General features: G+C 39.2%; 1 protein-coding gene across 1 annotated transcript; it reads right to left on the minus strand.

Moving 5' to 3' along the window:
* Positions 1 to 1,501: 1,501 nt before the first annotated feature.
* LOC104619221 (proto-oncogene tyrosine-protein kinase ROS-like) lies at positions 1,502 to 19,207 on the minus strand (the record flags this gene model as incomplete). The annotated part of the gene is made up of 5 exons (XM_010285018.1): positions 1,502 to 1,653; positions 11,674 to 11,837; positions 17,048 to 17,182; positions 18,286 to 18,489; positions 19,110 to 19,207. Coding segments are annotated over 5 exons (753 nt in total), but the record flags the coding sequence as incomplete, so codon positions are not given.
* Between the last annotated feature and the right edge of the window lie 445 nt (positions 19,208 to 19,652).

Here is a 19,652-nt window from a genome sequence, read left to right on the forward strand (position 1 = left end):
AAGATATCATAAGAAGTCCTGTTGGTTTTCAAAACATTTGTTTGTGGCTTGCTGACTGAGCAGTCCTTTTAAGTGGAATTACGTATGCACGTGAAGTCATCCAGGTGTGGTGACTACAGAAATGGGATCTTCCTGGTTTCTGGCTAGCACGTGCTACTGGTTAGTAAACGTTACTCATGTTGAAGTTATTGAAATGGAAGGAATGGCTGTACAATCAATCAAGCAGCACTTGAAGAGGAAAGAAACATTATACAGTATTTATTTATTTATCTGTCACTCATGGTCTGGTGAGCATAGTGAAGTGCTGCAATTGTTATTAGCAAATCTGTTTTTTACACTAATTTGTAGAGGAAGACAAAAATATTTATACAGACTGCTTGAATGGGCTTTGACAGGGACTTTGAAGAATCCTAATTCAAAAGCTCTCAACTTCTATTTTGTTTGAGTAGAACGGTCAAACCCCAAATTTCTTGTTCATCTGTGTTGGATCTCCATTTAAGAAACTTTTGAAGCTTGATTCAGTGGAGCTGCATCTTGAAAATATATATAGTTTGACATCAGATAGTGCCTTTACTACTCTCCAGTGTCCCTCATTATCAAATATTTGCATAAAATTAGAGCATGTTTCTAGCTTTCTGACAGATGTCAGTAAATAGCTCTGCATAATTTGCAAACTACTGTTCATGATAAAATGTTCCAAAAAACTTACTGCTTTTATTCAGTAATGATTTATATATAATTTTATTATATATTTTGACTTGATCTCAAAACACATCAAGGAAAAGTGTCTTCCTTCACCCAGTCTGATAAAAAATGAGGATGATGAAAATAAAAAAGGGAAAGGAAAAGAAATTTAAGAAAACAGGACTATCTAGATTCACAGATCAATCACTGTGCAACTTAACATTCAAGATGATTGCAAACATTTGTTTAAATTAAATAGTGAAATAGACGATACCCAGCAGTGGACAACCCAGTCACCCTTCTTCAATTGCATTCTGATTTGGAGTTCATAAAAATATAACAAGATTTTATGTTAGTTTTTCAATCTGTAAAATCTTGTTAGTGCACAATGAAGCTAGATTTCAACTGTTTTTTCTTTTCATGAAGGAGTTGGTCCCTTCTTTGAAACAGCATACCAGTACTCACTTTTTGGAAGGACTGCCTGTGTCTGAGACATATGCGATTGCGTAAATTTAATCAACACAGCGGTAAAATCACTTGCTGTCTGATTACATGTTTTATTACCTTAAACTATCTCCTGTGAAATACCCAAACCATAACATAGAGAATACTAAAAGCTCTGTAACTGTTGTCCTATTCTGCTATACATCATTCAGTACCTTATGACATTTTCTGGTTGTTTTAGTGTTTTAGAGTGTTGCTGGGTTTTTTAAGTCATCTTTGTAAGTATGACAGTGTGCAGAATATTTTCCTTGGCTATGTCTTCTTTGGTAGAGCTTTTCCTCTTCTTCCCTTCTTTCTTTCATAACAGAGGGCATCAGACTAAACTAAGTTCAGCAGAATTGATGCTTCCTTGATCTTGTTTGCCTTCTTTGACTAATACCAAATAATTTAAGCCGTCTTGATTCCTTGTTTCCATTAGTGTGGCTGAAAGAATACTGTCCGAATCTGCACATGGAACATCACTATCTGCATTTAAAAAAAAAGACAACAGCCCAGTGATATACATGTAGCATTAGAAAGCATACAAAATCAGACAGCTGTTGAAGAAAGTTGGTCTAGTGACTGCATAAAGAATGACTGATGATTCGAGTTTATTTTCTGCTATTGCCTGTGTGGATTATAGCTATAAGCAAATCGCTTAGGGAAGGCTGGTTATCACCATTCATACCTCCACAGGCAGCAGTACAGTTATGAATACATGACTTGCTTCTTTTGGTAGGAAAGATAGCCTGCATAAAGCCAAAGTGATTTTAATCTGTACCTTTGTGTAACCCTCCTAACAATACTGCTAGAGAGTCCTGTAATATAGGCAGTTTTCTACCTGCTGAATCATTATATACTGTCTCTCTGCAGGACTTGTAATATTCTGTCTTTCTAGAAGCTAGAACTTGGCAATCCAGTGTGTTTTTCCCATTTCTAAAAGCTTTATATTTTCTCCCTAATTTGATGCTGTTCACATATACAGAGTTGCCTGAAATCTACTGCAGGGCATATATCTTTAAAAAATGTAAAGATGATTAACTAAAGGCTCAAGTTATAATTGTTGCTATTTTTTGCACTTATTTTTGTAACATGTACCTTTTTTATTACGTGTCCTCCTTATTTTACTTCACAACTGGAAAATTAAACACGTGACATTCAGGGTTATCTGTTCAAAAGAATTTCAAGCATTGTGCTGTTGCACCAGGCAACATACAATTTATTATGTCACTACAATCACACACACCCCCAAGCTATAAAGTCAGAATTCTGTTCTGCACTCTAGAGTCTATTAGGAAAGACTATCAGGAAAAGTCTGAAGGAGAATATTCATTTTAGAAACCTGTTAGCAAGATTGGGATTGGAACATAGAGCAAACTGTGGTCACATACCACAGTGACTGACAGCTATGAAAAATCATTTGATACTCACTTTGTCAGTTCAGGACTATTATGGCAATATTTAGTAATTCAATCCTGACTAAGCCCAACCAGTACAGCTCTTCTTTGTATTTGTTTTTTGTTTAATAAAGCTTTTAATGGGAACCCCCCGGGGTCAAGTTGCTTTGGAAAAGGCACACTGGCAAATGCTGAGGGCATGTTTGCAGCAAACTCTTAAGAGAGAATCCTTAAAATAAGGACCCAAGTAAAACTGGGTATTTACAGACCAGACATATGCCGGCTGACCTGCCTAAGTATAGAACACTAGAGGAGCATTCAGATTTGTTTCCTGTATAAGTATCTGGAACTGATGAGGTGATGTTTACACAAATGTGAGTATGAGGTCACTGAGATATTTTTACCAGATATATAGATACATTACTAATTCTTTCCCCAACAGGTCAGAAGAACTACAAAATACATAAAATATTATAATCCTTTTTCAGCCTATGCGCCACTGTGTTTCTCATTATAGAGGAAAAGAGCTAAAAAATCAAACATCTTGAGTTGGTTTCAGTTTTTGAGCTTTGGGAACATAATAAGCAAGAAAGACTATTTTTTCAGAATATTCTTATGCTATCCAAAGATGGAGGAACAATATAATGTTGATGAACTTTCTCCTATGATATGACACATATAAGCTACATTGTCGCTTTCACAATGAGACTTTTGACTACAAGTGCCCTTTCCTTCACTGTTGTGTCATCTCTTAGCGCAGTGTTCGGCACCTATGAAAGCTTAGCACCATTCTGCTGTACAAGCCAAAAAATCTATGCAAAGATGTCAAGTTATGTAGTACAATGCTTGCCTCTCATGTCAGTCAGCAAAGCAAGCAAATAATTTTTGCTCACTTGATTATATGATGGATGGAGACAGAAGATTCTGAAAAGGAGAAATTGAGGGAAAAAATCATGATATGTTGTGAAATTCCTCAAGAAACGTGAAGGTTAGAAGCACCACCAACAGCCTGGGAAGCCATAAGGCAATGAACAGAATTCTGAACAATCTTTGGAAGCCCCCAAAAATATTAAGAAATTGAAGGAAGATAGAGAGAAGCTGGAGTGGGGAGGCAGGTCAGTATATTCATGAGATATCATTCTTTTCTTTTCAGTTTTAACATTGCTAAAATTAGTTGATTGATGTATAGTCATGCTGGGTTATACGTGAGTAAATGCAGGATAAACCATGTGATGTGATCCCCTCAGATTTCACAAGCAAAGGCTGGCTGAGCCAACAAAACACCCCGAGAGAAGGCGTCCAAGGAACACCTTCATGGAATCTGAAGTCGTGCTGGAGAGTCAACTCCAAACACTTAAATCCTGAGGGGTTGTCTACACTGTGGTCTGCTGCATAGTGTAGAGTTACCCACGTTCCACTTTAAACAGCCTACCTCAGGGCATGAGGCAGGTTAGCTCTGGCAGTCCAGGGCTTTGTACAGGCTGAGAAGTACTCTGCTAAAAAGCAGATTCCCACTGAGCTCTGTGCTCTCTCAGGTAGACCACTTCCAATAACGAAGCAGATTCCCACTGAGCTCAGCACTATATTTGCATAGATACCTGTCTCAGGTCCTAAATGTGTATAGGTTTGACCTTGCTGGACACCTTTCCTAGTAGTGGTGTGCTTAAAGCACATCTGAGCCAAACTGCAGGTAAGTTAATTACAATACCTCTCTCCAGGGGCAGGCAGAATCTTACTCTAAAGAGCCCTGCATTAATTGACACAAGAAACTATGGTCGCCTGACTCATAGTAATGAAGGATGGAGTTTGCTTGCTTAGCCTCCTCTGAGCAGACTGGTCCTAACCTGATAAAATCTGTGCTTCCCCCTTCCCAATCTCAGCACCTCAGTCGGCTGCTTCCTGCCGCAGGACAGCCGTGGTGCCGGCCTGGGTCATGTATCCTGCCTCGCGATTGCAGAACGTCTTTCCTTGCCTGCTCAGTAGGCTGTGTGGGCTCACAACATGTTTTGAAGTCCTGCTTGGAAGGGTGCAAATTTTTGTGATGTCTTGATAAGCAGATGGTTTTTTTGGTGTTTAAGTTCAGAAGGTGACAACATATAAGAAGGAAAAAAATGTCAGTAGAAAAGCTGATTGGTAGAGACTGAAAAAACTGATATAGAGATGCTGATCTTCTATTACAGCTGTTTCAGGGCCAGATCCTCAGCTAGCACAAATTAACAAAGCTCCATAGAAACCAGCAGGATGCCACTGATTTACACCAGCTAAGTAGCCAGAGCCTGCGACATTACTAATTCTGGGTAACATAATCTCATACGACGCTTAACACCTTCAATATGGTAAGGTATTTAGAAGTGCAGCCACACTTGCTTTTTCCCATTAATATCCTCTTGTTTTTCTCATATATACTCTGCCCTTTGTCCCTGCCACACCATGTACGTAGTAGTAAACAAGAGACTAGCTGACTTACTGGCATGGTTGAAAGAGGTACCCCACAGTGAACACATTCAAAAGCAGCCCATGATGACATACGTTTATTAAGGGTGAAAAAGGTGGCTATTGAACCCTGACTTCTCCACCTCAGCTATGTTGGTTAGCTCAGGGAGATAGTTCCTGTATAAGGAATATTTTCCTGATACCTGCTTGCCACCTGGAGCTGGAGGTGCTGTGTTTCAGTTGCTGCACATTGCCAGTAAGAATATAAATAGAACAAATATATATCCGTTTTAATACTCTGTATTATATATCAGTGGAGATATATCTGTGTTTCCTGTCTAATGAAGCATATGATCTTGCATGGTTTGAGGGTGACTCACTGAGCTTTGCTATTCTGTCAGACACTAAAGGTGCTAAAAGTAAGAATTTTGTTCATCCCGCATTTCCACTGCACTAAACTGTTTGAAGCATTGACTGCCTGTCTTTATTTTAATAGATTTTTCAGAGATCTGTGGACTGAAACCTCTGTGTGCTAGAAGCTGTCTTGGGCAATACAGATATAAAGCTATTTATTATCTTATCATTTATAATATAAGAGCACCAAAAAAGGCCGGTTCCACATTTGCTGCAATACAATAAGGGTATATAAATAGGAAAGCACCCTCCTTCTCCAGGTCACAAAGCAGGATTAATTTTGCTATGTTTTAATCACCCAGATCTTACATATCCAGTTTAAGGTCCTTGCCTAGGCTGCCTTTACAGTCAATGGAGACAGAAAGGAAGAATGAGTCGCTTTGTGGAGATGCTTATTTCACATCTTTACTTTTACACAATACCATCCCCTGAATGTGTCTACAAGTCTCTGGTGACTGTCAAACAGCCTAGACAGGCAGCATAAATGCAGTGCCTGAGTTTTAGTTGCTTATATCTATACACTCATATGACACAAACATCAGCTTTTATAACATCATGTCATCTGATTTTTTTTCCTCAGTCTAAGGCAAAGTATTAGCACAACCTTCCTTGCAGTATCATATGGCTCATGTGTGCTCTCTGGAATCAAACAGCATTTGTCTAGGGGATAAATAAGAAATGATCATGCCACTAAGTCCCCCTTTTCCTGCAGTGTTGTAACCATTCGCTGTTTTGGAAGAAGCCTTTTCTCTGACCTCTGCTGGCTTTGGGTCAGCCACACACTAAGCTAAGTGGGGAAGAGGATTACTGAATTTCAGAAAAATACAAAGGAGACTAGATACAAGGTTTTAAAAATGGCTCTTATCAACACATCTGCTTTAGAGAAGCTTCCATTTGTCCAAGTGATTGCTTTAAGTTCAGAGAGGTGTGCAGAATAGTTTTCAAAAGACATCTGGTTTTAGGAAAAAAAACTTGATGACTCTTACACAGGGAACAGCAAACCAGTACTACTGAGCCAGCACAGAGGACAGACATATAATTAATGGTGAAATCATTGATTTCAGATTTTATTATCAAATCTCCTCAATGCAAAGTTTTGAACAGAGATTAAAAAAAAAAAAGTGTCATTTTTAGCAAGTACCTTAATTGCTGAAAAAAGTAAATACACTGAGTGACTGGCTTTGGAAAAAAAAGCGAAAAAAGGAAACATTAAAACATTCTGGTTTATCTTCCCACATTTTTCAAGAAACATCTCCAGCTTAGGGATTTAAAAATAATGGTTTTGAGGCCAAATGTGTTTCCTTTTAGTCTTTAGTCATTTACCCTGGATTTCCTTGGGCTTCCTCCAACTGCCCTGCATCTCCTCTGGCCAGGGGAGCCACTTCTAATAGTAAGAACGTGGTGCTCTGACACAGCTTCTGAGCAATTAGACATTTTTTCCTTGTAGGTCCAAAAGGGATTGTGGGGAGCAGCCCTGATAAGAATAGTCCTTCTGGGTCATAAAGGCAAGGAGCTGCTCCAGCTGCTTAATGCCCAGTTGTCTGATGTCGGCAAAGACGTTTGCCAAAACAAACAGGTGTTTCCATCCCTTTACGGGGCACACTTGGGACCTGAAAAAATATAGTGCTGTCTTGTATGTGCAAATGTAAAAAGTTATGTCTGAAAATAGATGGACTGGTTATTTTTACAGCAATGCAGGGCCATCCTGTTAGCATGCTGATTCATGACATTTCATTTGCACTTGAAACTGGGGAAAGAGCAGCCTATCTTTCAGTAATGAATGGGGACTCTGGTGACAGGGCTTCTGCTCAGTCAGTTCCCATTGTATTCGACACCCACTGGTGTCTCAGTCCTCCAGCTGGACAGTGCTTCCCTCACTCAAAAAAATGTTGTTAATGCTACTTAATGCCCATGATCAATGTCCTGGGAAAGCTTGTAAAAGCAAGAAGGAAAAACTCAAGTGGTAGGCCCGTTCCTGGTCCTGAGTTTGCTTCCCTCCCTTCCGAAGAAGCAGTGCCAGGAGCTGCTGGTACTGCTCAGGCATATTTATTGCCACTTGATGCCTCCTTTAGAAGGGTAACTATTGCAATAACAAACGCAGTGTCCCGTTTGCCATCCCCATGCTATCCTGTTAGTGTGCTGTCCAGACCACTAACATACTGCCTGTATCAATTCACCCACACTTGCAGTCCATGTGTCATACTGCACTGGCATTAATGTTGTTGCAAAAATCTAATGTTTTCCAGCTCTCCCACCTATGAAATAGCACCGACAGCATGTATGGATCTGCTAAAGGTGTGGTTACCTACAAGTAGGTAAGGCTCAATAGAATTTGGAAAAAGTATGATTCCATGTAGGGCTAAGTATCATAGTTATTTTGAGGTCTGTCATTTCACTTTGCTTGACATTTGGCTCTTTCTTTTGGAACAAAGTCTCCTGGTGAGAGCAAGCATTTCTTGGCGGGAGGCTCATGACAGGAGTTTCATTACACACAAAGGCCAATGACCGCGTAACATTTTTGGAAAATGTTGTCCAGCACAATCCATCATGGAACAGTTTTTTGGATTATTTGTTTTGGTTGTCACCTTTCCACTACTACTACAAACACAAGAAGTACTTCACTTAATCTCAGCTAAAAATGAATGCAAATTTAAAAAATCATTTACTTATTATATAGTGTTTTACAAATCACAGACTGAGACATATTCCATGCCGCAAACTGTTTATGACAGGGTCATAATGCAGCATGTATTTTACTCTGGAAGCTCAACTAGAACTCAAATTGCTGGTTCTTGCTTAAATCAATCACATTTCTGGAGCCCACATTTCACTGAACTCCACTGCACAAGATATACATCACAGGCAGAAAAACTGTTGAACTAGTTTAAGGCTGGAGAGCTACAGAAAACTGCCTTGCATGTGTCCCTGATCAGATAATACAGCAACATTAAGGCATCACCAGGACTCTAGGCCTTCAATCAAGGATGCAGCATAACATTTTAATGGGATTATAAAGACTGTACTGGGGGAAAGAGGGAGATAACCTACAGACAAACTATGAATATATGGGGAAATAAGTACATGCATTATAGAGACATGTAAAGAACTTACCAAGTGTTTAGTCTTTTGAAATACATTTTAATGAAAGGATGATACATAGATGAATAAAATTCAAGGTATACTGTTTCCTGATGGGCATTCCCTGTATGAAAATCACTGAATGAGCCTGAGAAGAAGTTAAGGAGGAGTTTTGAGAACTGAAACATGAAAACATTGAACGAAAGCATGAAAACAGCTGCTTTGTCTTCCCTTTCCAATGCAGATCCAACAATGCGTCTGTGGCAACAACAGATGGGCAGAGCCTATGGAAAGGGAAGAATGGGGGGAAGCCACAAGAGGGAACAGGGCAGCTGGTGGGGAAAAGGGTCAGGGACAGAGTGTGCCAAGCAAAATGGACTTGGCACATACCTCCAAGAGGTATTGCCAAAGCTCTGCCTGAATTGCCCTGCTTACCATAGTGGGACAGATTTTACCAACTAGGTTATTATAAACAGACTTAATGGAGTCTGATTTAAAAAGTGACTGCTGCCAACAGATTCCCTGAATATAACATACATTATGGAATACCACTATTACTAAGACTATCCTAAAAATGCATTATACAACCACATTTTCTGGAGTAAACTGTTTTTTCAAATTTTAACCATTCTAACTGAAACTTTTCATGGAAGCCCCAATCCATATTTTCTTTTTCAATAACTTGGCCACTTCTAAGAATGTTACTTTTGTCCCTGACAAACAAATAAAACAATGACTTTTTCTCTGTGACCTCTGCTGTGTGGCAGAACCTGAAATATTGGCAAAATAATGTATTTTAAGTTAAAAATATGTATTTGTCATCCCAGTGAAAGTAATGATTTGCTTAGATTGAGTAAGTTAACAGCAGGGGAAAGATCATGCTTAGCTGGCACATGCTAAGCAAAGACTTGCACTGAAACTAAAACCTTTGCATGTTACATCTGTGCCAGGCCTGCTCCACCAAAAGGACGACAACCTATATTCCACCCTCTTTCCCTAACTCCAAGCAGCAGAAGGACAGGCTTGTATTTAAAAGTTTCAGCCCTACTAAAGATTTTAACAGATATTGATGTAATGCCACAAGAATTTCTTAACTCCCTTAGTTTTCATGTCTCTCTTGCCCACAGAGTTAGGGAACGCAGAGGAAAGATGTCTAAGCTAGGAAACCACACTAGCTCAGGGGTAGATGCAAGCAGTTGAATCAGTACAGCCCGTGTACAGTGGATGTTGTGTTCCTGTAGCCATCTGAAAATTAAACATCTAGTCCAAGATGCTGTAACCAAGTTGAATATGGCAAGTCACCTAGATTCTAGCCATCATCAGTGGACAGAAAGGCAAAAGGCGACCCCTTTCATGCTATGATACATGCCTAAGACATAGGAGTTATCACTCTCTGGAGATGTCTGTTTCTGCTCCTGACCACAGAGAGGTCTAGAAGAGTATCTTACATGAGACTCCAAGCTTCTAGACAGCTACATTTAGGTGAGATAAAGTCCATCCAAAATATAAGGCCTATTATCTTGGGCATAGTGCCTAATTAATTGGCTGTACACTTTTCCTGAGCTAATGCCAGCCTTAGATTTGTGCCAGATTAAGTATCTCTTTCCTGAACTCCACTACTCAGAGCAAAGATGCCCTTAAAGAAACTATGAAATTACACTACATGCTAATACACAAAGCTTTTCATTATAGCATAAGGGTTCAAAAGCAGCTGTTTAAAAAGCAAGAAATGACAAGTTATCAGTTCTGGCTTACTTTGGTCCCACCATGTCTTGATAAAGTCTTTAGTTTTGTAATGACATATAAACATGTCATGCACAGATTGGATCTGACAGAGAGAGAAGTCACGATGGGGATAAACTGACATTTGTAAAGCTACACCAAATGATAAAGATTAGCAAAATATCAAATAGACTGTCATTAACTGAGCATTGGACTATGCCAGTGAATTGAATATAGGTCAAATCCTGTAGAAAAATGACTACGTAGTTGTATAATTGAGTATTGCATCATTCCTGGAATGGATCAGGAAGTTTTTAGGAAATCACAAAATATTGGTGTATCAAAACTGTTTATTAAGCTGGGTGAGTTCCTAGTTCAACAACGTTTTGTGAAGGAAGAAAACCCCAATAAATATTTTAGATATTTTAGAAACAACTAGGTTTTGCTTTTTTAGAATGGAAACTAATTCTTCTAACAGGAAGTATTTTTCATTAGAAAACCATAGAATGCAAATAGGTTAAATTAAAAAAAAACCCCACCCCTCTGTGAAATAAAAGTGAAATATTTCAACTGACAAAAACTTCCATTTCGCAGATTTTTCAGGTCACATTGTTTACTAAGACTTCATTTTTTCTCAAAATTTAGGAATATCTCAAGTGAGGAATTACTGCAGGGTGTGAAAAGCTTCTTGTTCAGGCCCAGTCAGGATATTCATTTCCATGTTTAGACGATTTGAATCACAGTTGCACAGACAACGTCAAATTTAGCGTTGCCTGTTGGTTTTAATTCCTGTCTCCAAAACCTTAATAATGTTCTTATATAACTGGGCTCTGTTGTGTCCCATGTCTTAAGTATATCTTCCTTAACATCACCTAGTTTCATTCATTCACAGTGTGCAGAGCACAGGCGTGATGTGACTCCTGTGAGCTATCACAGTTCAGGCTAGGATGAAATCTGCCTTACTTCGCTACCTACTTTATGCCTCACTTTCAGGCAACTACTGAATCAGTATTCCTAAATTAAGTAAGTAAGTGCCTAACTGCCATGTTTAGTTGATGGAGAGGGAATAGATGCCTTTGTAATTGGAACAGATTTCCGCCTCGAACACTTCTAAAGCTCTCCCAGCTGTACAAGGAACTTAAGCATTTACTTTAGCGGAACAGGGTCATGAAGTATCAAAAATTTAGGTGCAAGCTGCATGTCTCTGTGAGGCAGGCTTAGCTACAACCTCATAGGGATCTTTTTGCTTGGTAACCTTATGTGTGCTTTATCTAATGCATCGTACCTAATGGCACCTAATGAATCTTTACAAGTTCATTATGAGAGAGGTAGATCTTTGCTGTTTCCATTTTACAGGCAGAGAATCTAAGGCAGCGACAAATGCAATGAAAAGAACTGTTAAATCCCACTTTTTTTCACAGGAAAGAGGCCATAGGGAGAGCAGGTACTGGGCCAGACTCACCCTCAAAAGCTTGGTTGATGACTCCAGTTGCTGCCTCTTTGTCTTCAAGGTAGTAGATGAAGGACAGTGGAGAGTGTCTTATCTCTTGCAGTTTGTCCTGAATGTAAGAGAAAGTAGGTCTGTTGTGAGGTTCTTGGGCCCAGCATCTTGTCATTAAATCACATCTGAAAAAAAATTCATTAAAATGCAAACATTAAAGATAATAGAATCATTCATCTCAACACTTACCATTAAATCATCTGAGAAGCAAGTTTGGCCTAGATTTTCAACTTCGAAAAACTTTATATGTGATACAAAGTTTATCATCAGCTGCTGAGGGAATGAAAAGTAGATTAAAGATCAGTTGTCATGAATACTCCTTATGAATGCTTTTAATTTTTCAAAGATGGATATTTTTGAGATTAGGACCAGCTATAACATTATTAAAATAAAATAAAAAGATTCATTTGCCATTAATATCTGCTCTCACTGAAGAAGTCACCGATATTTTCTAAGAAAGCAGACAAGGAGGTAATTCTCTCACAGAAGAAAAAAGGATGCCTAAACCCAGAAATTAATCTGAAGCTATCAGTTTATTTAATCTACCTTCAATTCACGCTACCTCATATTTAGGGGAAGTTCAAGGCAAACCCTGCAGCACAGAGAGGCTTAATTTAGACTTCTGCCTCCAGACCAAAACAAATAGGACTAAGTTTTCCCACCAAAGGCAAAAATGGTATGAGTTTCCTCTGGGTGCAGAGATCCTAACCTACATTGCACAACACTATCTGTACCATTCAGTGGAAAACTGCCCCTCCCTTTTGTCTAAAGGATAGGGCTGATTTATATTGCTTACCCAAGGTGAGTCCAGGCTACACAAAACCAAATCCCACAAAAGCCAGGGGGAGCCAGGCTGAAAACCAAAACACAGCCAGCACCTGGACATGCTAAGTGTTGGGAGTGGAGAGAGGTCTTAGAGTCTCAAAACCGGAGAGCAGAGTTTGAGTAGCCAGTGAAAGGCATCTTCGGGAAGCTGCTACTGGAATTTGGAGTATTCACCTCTAAGCCCTAAGTTCAAATCCTCCCCTGACAAATAGCCTCCCAGACCTGCTGCTACGTGATACCAGGCGTTACTGAGTTATGTGAAATGAATTGGCTTTCTCAGATCCTCACTTCTCCATCTTAAAAAGGAGACTGCTGTCCTTCACCACAATTGGGTATTTTATAAAACCCTTGGTGACAGGTGGCAGAAATCTGATTTTTCAATGATATTTTTTGTTAAACTATTGTCATTGGGTGAGAAACATGAGTAGAAAAATTGTTTCAGAACCACTTTTTATCAACCTGTACCGTGTGGTTGTGGAGCTGGACAGAGTGATTCTGTTTTTTCAAAAGGATCCAATGAAATTTTGAAAATCCATTTTAAGAATCTAAAAAATGGTACTGACTTCCTAATGTCACTTCATCTGCTTACTTTCAGGTGTAGTGGTTATTGATGACACTAGAAATATAGATGCAAAAGTACTGAATAGGATCAAAATGAGGTGAAATAACTGGTTTTCCTTGCGCTGCCAGCAAAGTGTCTGTCACATTGAGTTTGAAAGCCAGCATCAGATGCTGGAAACCAAACAATCTGCTTTCTGGTCATGCTGGTTGGTAGGATATCCAACGAAAAAACATGAGTTCAGGTGCTGTGTTCTGGTAGGTTAGCACTTGGGCTCTTATGAGCAAAGCCTTGTGCAAGATGTAGCAATGAAATAAAAGAGCTGACTGAGTACACTGCTCCTCTACGGAAAGGAAGAAACAGACAACCATAGGTGAGCAGAGGGAGAAAGAAGCAGGAAATGATACATAAGTCATAGAGTCATAGAGTAGTTTGGGTTGGAAAGGACCTTCAAAAATCGTCTAGTCCAATGCCCCCGTCATGGACAGGGACATCTTTCACTACATTAGGTTGCTCAAAGCACTATCCAACCTGACTTTGAACACTTCCAGAGATGAGGCATCCACAACTTCTCTGGGCAACCTGTTCCCAGGTGTCTCACTACCCTCATTGTAAAAAATTTCTTCCTTACATACAATCTAAATCTACCCTCTTTTTATTTATGAAACAAGAACATGACAAATGTGGATTCTGAATATTTTTATATTCCTAAGACCAATCTCTGTCATTCTAAATAACTAATTTTTTATTGGACAATCTGCTTTGTTCAGTTTTGTTATTGAGTGGGGATATTAGTTGCTGGCAAAATATTCAGAAATGGAATTTTCTCATTTTAATTATATCCTGTATTCTTATTTCCTAAATCAAGTTACTTGATGGTTGGCTTAAAATATTAATACCAGATAGAACTGATATTTTTCACAAAGTATTTTATTCAGATAGGCTTTAGGTTTCTCATGACAAAAACTTCCATGCTGTCTCAGAATATATCTGCAAATTTTGCATGGACAGCTATTTGTGGCATGATATTTAGCCTTCAAGGCATGTTACGACACATGGCATAAACTTTCACTAGCCCAGAAATGCACCAGTCAAGAGGGTGAAAGCCAGGTTAATATGCCAAGTTGTACATGAATGACAGCTTGAACACATTTTTATGTTTTTTGGGGAGCCAAACATGGGCTAGCAAATCATGCATCACTTCAGTATGAGGAAAAAACTCAGAGGATTCCCCTACTTCATGGGGAAAGCCTTTCAGGAAGAAATGAAAAATAACAGATCCAAACACAAGATCAGCTAAAGGTTTATATGTAGGTTCAAGAACCATCCTGGACATCTACACACCTACACTTCACAACTCTGTTTTATCTAGGTGGGACAACTGGTAACCATATGTCAAATACAGCTGCATATGTGGGGTAAATAAGAACTCAAGAGCCTGGAAAACCAAAGAACTAATATTCAGTATCTAATATTGGAGGCTGAAAGAGAACAATTCCTGAAATGTGCTTTAGTGCACAGAGGCTACAGGACATTACCAATTTTCTCTCAGATGAGATGGAAAATATAATTGATATGGGGATTTTCCTAGAAAAGGAGAAAATTTCTTGGGATGAAGAAGAGCCCCTACTTTCATCTGATGCATTCTGAGCAAGCCCTTCTTCCCTTCCACCCTCCAAATCCCTCCAGGGGGATGTTCCCAGATAGCAAAAACAAAAGCTTTTAGTTACCAAATTAAAGTTTCTTCATCAAACTCAGTTGTGTAACTTTGCATGGGAGTGAGCATTTGGTGAAACTGCAGCTTCAAGTCAGCAAGAGGCCCTGTGTTTGTACAAATTCTCCTGACTGTAATCCACAGCCTTTGAGGATCTATGTTAAATTAGCTCAGTTCGGTCCAAACTTTGGCTTGCTCTTGCACCTAGGTGGCTGTGCCAGATGTGGATCTCTGACTGCAAAAGTAGTGCCACTCATACATCTAATTCATATTTCAATAAATGTGGCTTATTTATAGATCCCCAAGTCCCTTTTACAATTCACTACCAAGCTTTACCTATCCACACTTCTTTAGGGGAAAGCAGATGATTATTCCCTGGAGTAACATCCTGTGGATGTGAGGGGGAGAATTTCTCCCACCTGCCAAAAAAAAAAACCCAATCCCACTTCTTTAGTGCTTTTACACCGCAAATTTTATGTCATCCCTACTTACCCTTGCAGTGTAAGCCTACCACAGATTCCTAAACACTTCTCAGCTGAAGTAGTTTGGCCTTTGAACTCTCTTCCTATCAGTGATGGTTTGTTTTGTCAAATGACAATGAGCAAGCCAAAGTGCAGAGGAGACAATTACTGACTGCTGATGTCCTGATGCAGGTTCAAAACCACAAGGAGGGAAGTAGGAATGTCAAGAATCCCAGTATGCCATTAATGAACTAGCAAAGTAGCAAAAAGTATTTATGTTACTGACAGAAGCTGCATGCAGGTGCTGAGTGTTCACCAAATGAGATAAAAGATGGTACAAGAGTCTAAGAGCTCATTCAGCCCTTTGGCTTTCAAAAACTAGGTTACAGCTATTAGGCCCTGATCCTACAAGTTACAACAGGCAGACCAGCTTTAAGCCGTACCTGCTATGCTAAATTTAAAGTCTGGGACCTTAAAAATTACTTCAAGCAAAGATTTGTTTTTCCTTCTGAAGATCTGGTCACTTGTTTTAAAGGCAACTTATGAACCTTTGTGTGAGCTTGAATATCAAATTAGTACATGGATATACATTACCTCCTATGCTTTTTTATTCACAAGACAGCTGTGAGAATTTTTTGAGGAAACCTTATTCAGCAGAAAATATTAAAACTGCAATTGCTTTAGGCTCTCATTTGTCCTATGACTCAGTTTTCACTCTGTTCTTAAAACAAAATCCTAATCTCTTCAGTTCTTCAGTTCCTCCAAGTGCTAAAGCTTACTTTATTGTTAATATGGTGTTTCAGCTATACCTACATAATGATAAATAATCACCCTCTCTGGAACTCAGAGCATGGTAATTGATGTGAGACCTATCACAGAGATCTGGGCTTGCCAATCACAGAATTATTCTCAAGCCAAGAGTAAGAATTCTGCACTTCAAGTAGCCTCTCCTTCCATTTCTAGGACCAGCTGTCAAGTGCATTTCTGTGACTCCTTATACAGAGTGGGTGATATAGAAATTGAGGCATGAAATTAGACAACACTGAGTGACTGTTGGGCTTAGGTGCAACTTCCTGCTTTATACACCTCTGGCCAGTATGGGTTTGATCCACTGTTTGTATTAATTTTGTTCTTTTAATTGCAAGAATTTTGCAGTTAAACATGAATTCTGTGCTCAAGAGACAAATGGAAATTGAAAGCTTTGTTTATCCAGCTAAGCTAAAGACTAACCAGAAGTGCAGAGTTCCCTTTTGCTGTACTGCTTCAACTTTTCTTACTGACTTTTGAAGGAGTTATATCTGCAAAGAGAACACAGTTTATTTTCTACATATATTCTAATATTAACCTAATTCCTGTAGCTACCATTGAGAAAGCCAGTTATATCTGCTATCACAGGCACATGTTGTACAGGGACCAGTAAATTATTTCTTAAAGCCATCTTAACTTTTAACCAATACCATTAGGCACACTCTGCCTGTTACCACATTACTATCAGATTCATGCCCAAGACTGACTTTATATTGTCTCTGAAATCCTGTTTAAAAGACCAATATCCACCATTAAGTTTCAACACTTAAGTTCTTACTTACAGGCTGCACTACTGGATGAACTAGTAGTGGGTTGGCAGCTAAAAGTGCTAGCTGTTTTATCTGAAATAAAATGGAGGACGTTGAACTCTGCATGGGTATAAGTAACATTCAAAATGATGGTCACATGGCAATAAACCTCTTGCTTCTTATAAATGGTATCAACAACATTTAAACAAAATTAACTTACAGGTCATCAGGACAATTGTTTGGAGATTCCAGCCTTCCTCCTGATCGTACATGGTGTAAAACTTCTGTATTGGAGAGACCTGGATATGGTTGTTGACCCAAAGTTAATGTTTCCCACACTAAGACTCCAAAAGCCCTAAGAAACACCAACAAAAATTTAATTACCATAGTCGTCATGAACAATCTCCCTATCAACAGTTAAAATGTCTCTAACCTAAGAATAAGAAAAATTAGCAGTAAGAAGTTTTGATTTTTTGTGAAACAATTCATATGTCCTTAAGCCAGCCTCTGGAATAGCTAAAAGAAGTGTGTGGAACTGACACACTTTCCCAAGCTCACTGATATGCAGCTTAGAAAACATAGAGTGCCCACAGCTTCCCTGGGCAACTCTTTCTGGTTGAGCATGTCCTCACTTAAACAAGTGTTTAGAAATCTCTAGAGGTGTCGTTGGAAATAGAGAGAGACAAGTTCTCCTAAGCACCACTCATAAAGCAATCAGCACCTCATTTGGTTTGGCACAGAGCACTAAACAAATTGCTTAGATAAATGTAAGAGTGACAGTCAAACGGATGGGCTGCAGGGGCTGAGGACTTGGACAAGATTGGTGGGCTACAGCCCACCATGAGTACCTATGGCTATCGAAATCTAAACTTGTGTGAATCTCAGGTTTAATGAATCTGGTTTCATTTGATTTTTTCCATTCGTCTTGACAGTGGGTCTCTGCTTCTTCACCGAAATACACACTTTAAGTAAACCCCCACAGCAAATTACTATGACCTTCCCCTGATGATGCTAAGAAATATGGGCTTCAAAATAAAGAAGTCACCAGAATAGGGTGAAACAGGAAGGGGAAAGTATTTGGCTGTAGGAAGGAAATGCCAATTAACCTAATGGAAAACAAACCAGAACAGCATGCATGCAGTCAATTCACTGCCCAATCAAGTAAACGCCACACTGTGGGCCTAGTACAAAATTGTTTGATTGAGTGACACTAGTTCTTTCCAGCCAGAATCCAGAGCTAGAGCTCAAAGCATTAAGAAATATATCTATGCAGGTACTGTCATGGTGCCAAACTTTTCATTAACTCATTAAAATATCACTTAAGAAGAAATCTGCCTTAGCCTAAAAATTATTAGAGATGGCAATATGCAACCTTATTATTCCTTCTGTAAACCAATATTTTCTTGCTGTGGGATTTAATACAATTATTTCCACAGCTCTATGGCTGTTACAACTCACCAGACATCAGAGCAATTTGTAAAGACACCGTCAATGAGGCTTTCAGGAGCCATCCATCTGACAGGGAGTAGGCCTTCTCCTCTTTTCCTGTAATAATCATTTTTATAGATATCTCTGGCAAGCCCAAAATCACCAATCTTTACTAGCCGGGAGGAGCTGTCATATTCCTTCTCAGACACAAGGCAGTTGCGAGCAGCCAGGTCCCTGATTTGTAAGACAGAAACAAGAGGATGGAGTTAGCATTGCAGAATAACTCATCTCAGAAGGGACCTCTGGTTCAAGCCTCTCTTCAGATCAGTGCCAACCTTGAGGTCAGATCAAGTGGCTTAGGGCCTCATCCAGTTAAGTTTTGCATGTCTTCAAGACTGGAGATGATACAGCCCCTCTGGACAACCTGTTCCAGTGATTGATCCTGCGCATTGTGAGTAATATTATCTAATTTCCTTTGCTGCAGTTTGTGCCTGTTGCTTCTCATTTTTTCCCTGTGCACCTCTGAGAAAAATCTGGCTCTGTGTCCTCTATAGCTACCCATTAGGCAAATGAAGACAGTAAATGGGTCTCCCCACCTGCCCTTGTCCTTGTTTCACAGGATATGATTCTTGCCTAGGGTGCAATGAGTCCTGGATTCAAATCTTAGAGTAGCCTACCATTTTGTGAGAGAACTGTGAGTGATTTTTAGCAGAAAAGCATAACATTAAATTTTACTCCAGTACTCTCACCTTCTTTTACACTGTGTCATCTTTCTAGGTATTTTTTCCCAGGTGAGAAAATTAGTCCCAATATTGTGGCTAAACCTTGGAAGACTAAGGAAATAAGTTCTGTACCTGTGTATAAAATGCATTTTCTCTAAATAGACGCAGCCTTTGCAAATATCCAAACATATATCCAAGAGGTCAGTCCCTGTCAGTAAGGGACTCTGGAGCTACAAGAAACAAAAAACAGAAGTTAGCTATGTCTTCCAGCTTTACAAACTCAGAATGACAACCTCCCTATGCAAAGACGGTATTGTTTCCTCATCTGAAATGTATAGGATTTTTCCAAAACATGCAAAGCACAGGTTCAAAATCTCTGCATGTCAATAGAGCATATGTTAATTACTGGCAGGGTAAACTGCCAAATCACTGCACTGCAAGGCAGGTGAACACAACCTGTTCTTTGATTTGGGGCTAAGAACATCATGGGACCTTCAGTATTGTTTCTTCACTACAATGGAAGTAATGGGACCCTGAAAATTTCCACCCACTGTCAGATCAGATTTGCTTGCTGCTGTATTAATCAGTATAATATATTATTCTAGTAGAATACTACATGTATTTAACGGCGATTTAACATGATTTAACATGATGTAACGGCGTTAAATCCAGCTG

This window comes from Phaethon lepturus, unplaced genomic scaffold, assembly GCF_000687285.1.
Source record: "Phaethon lepturus isolate BGI_N335 unplaced genomic scaffold, ASM68728v1 scaffold24094, whole genome shotgun sequence".
In the NCBI taxonomy this organism is placed as follows: domain Eukaryota; kingdom Metazoa; phylum Chordata; class Aves; order Phaethontiformes; family Phaethontidae; genus Phaethon; species Phaethon lepturus.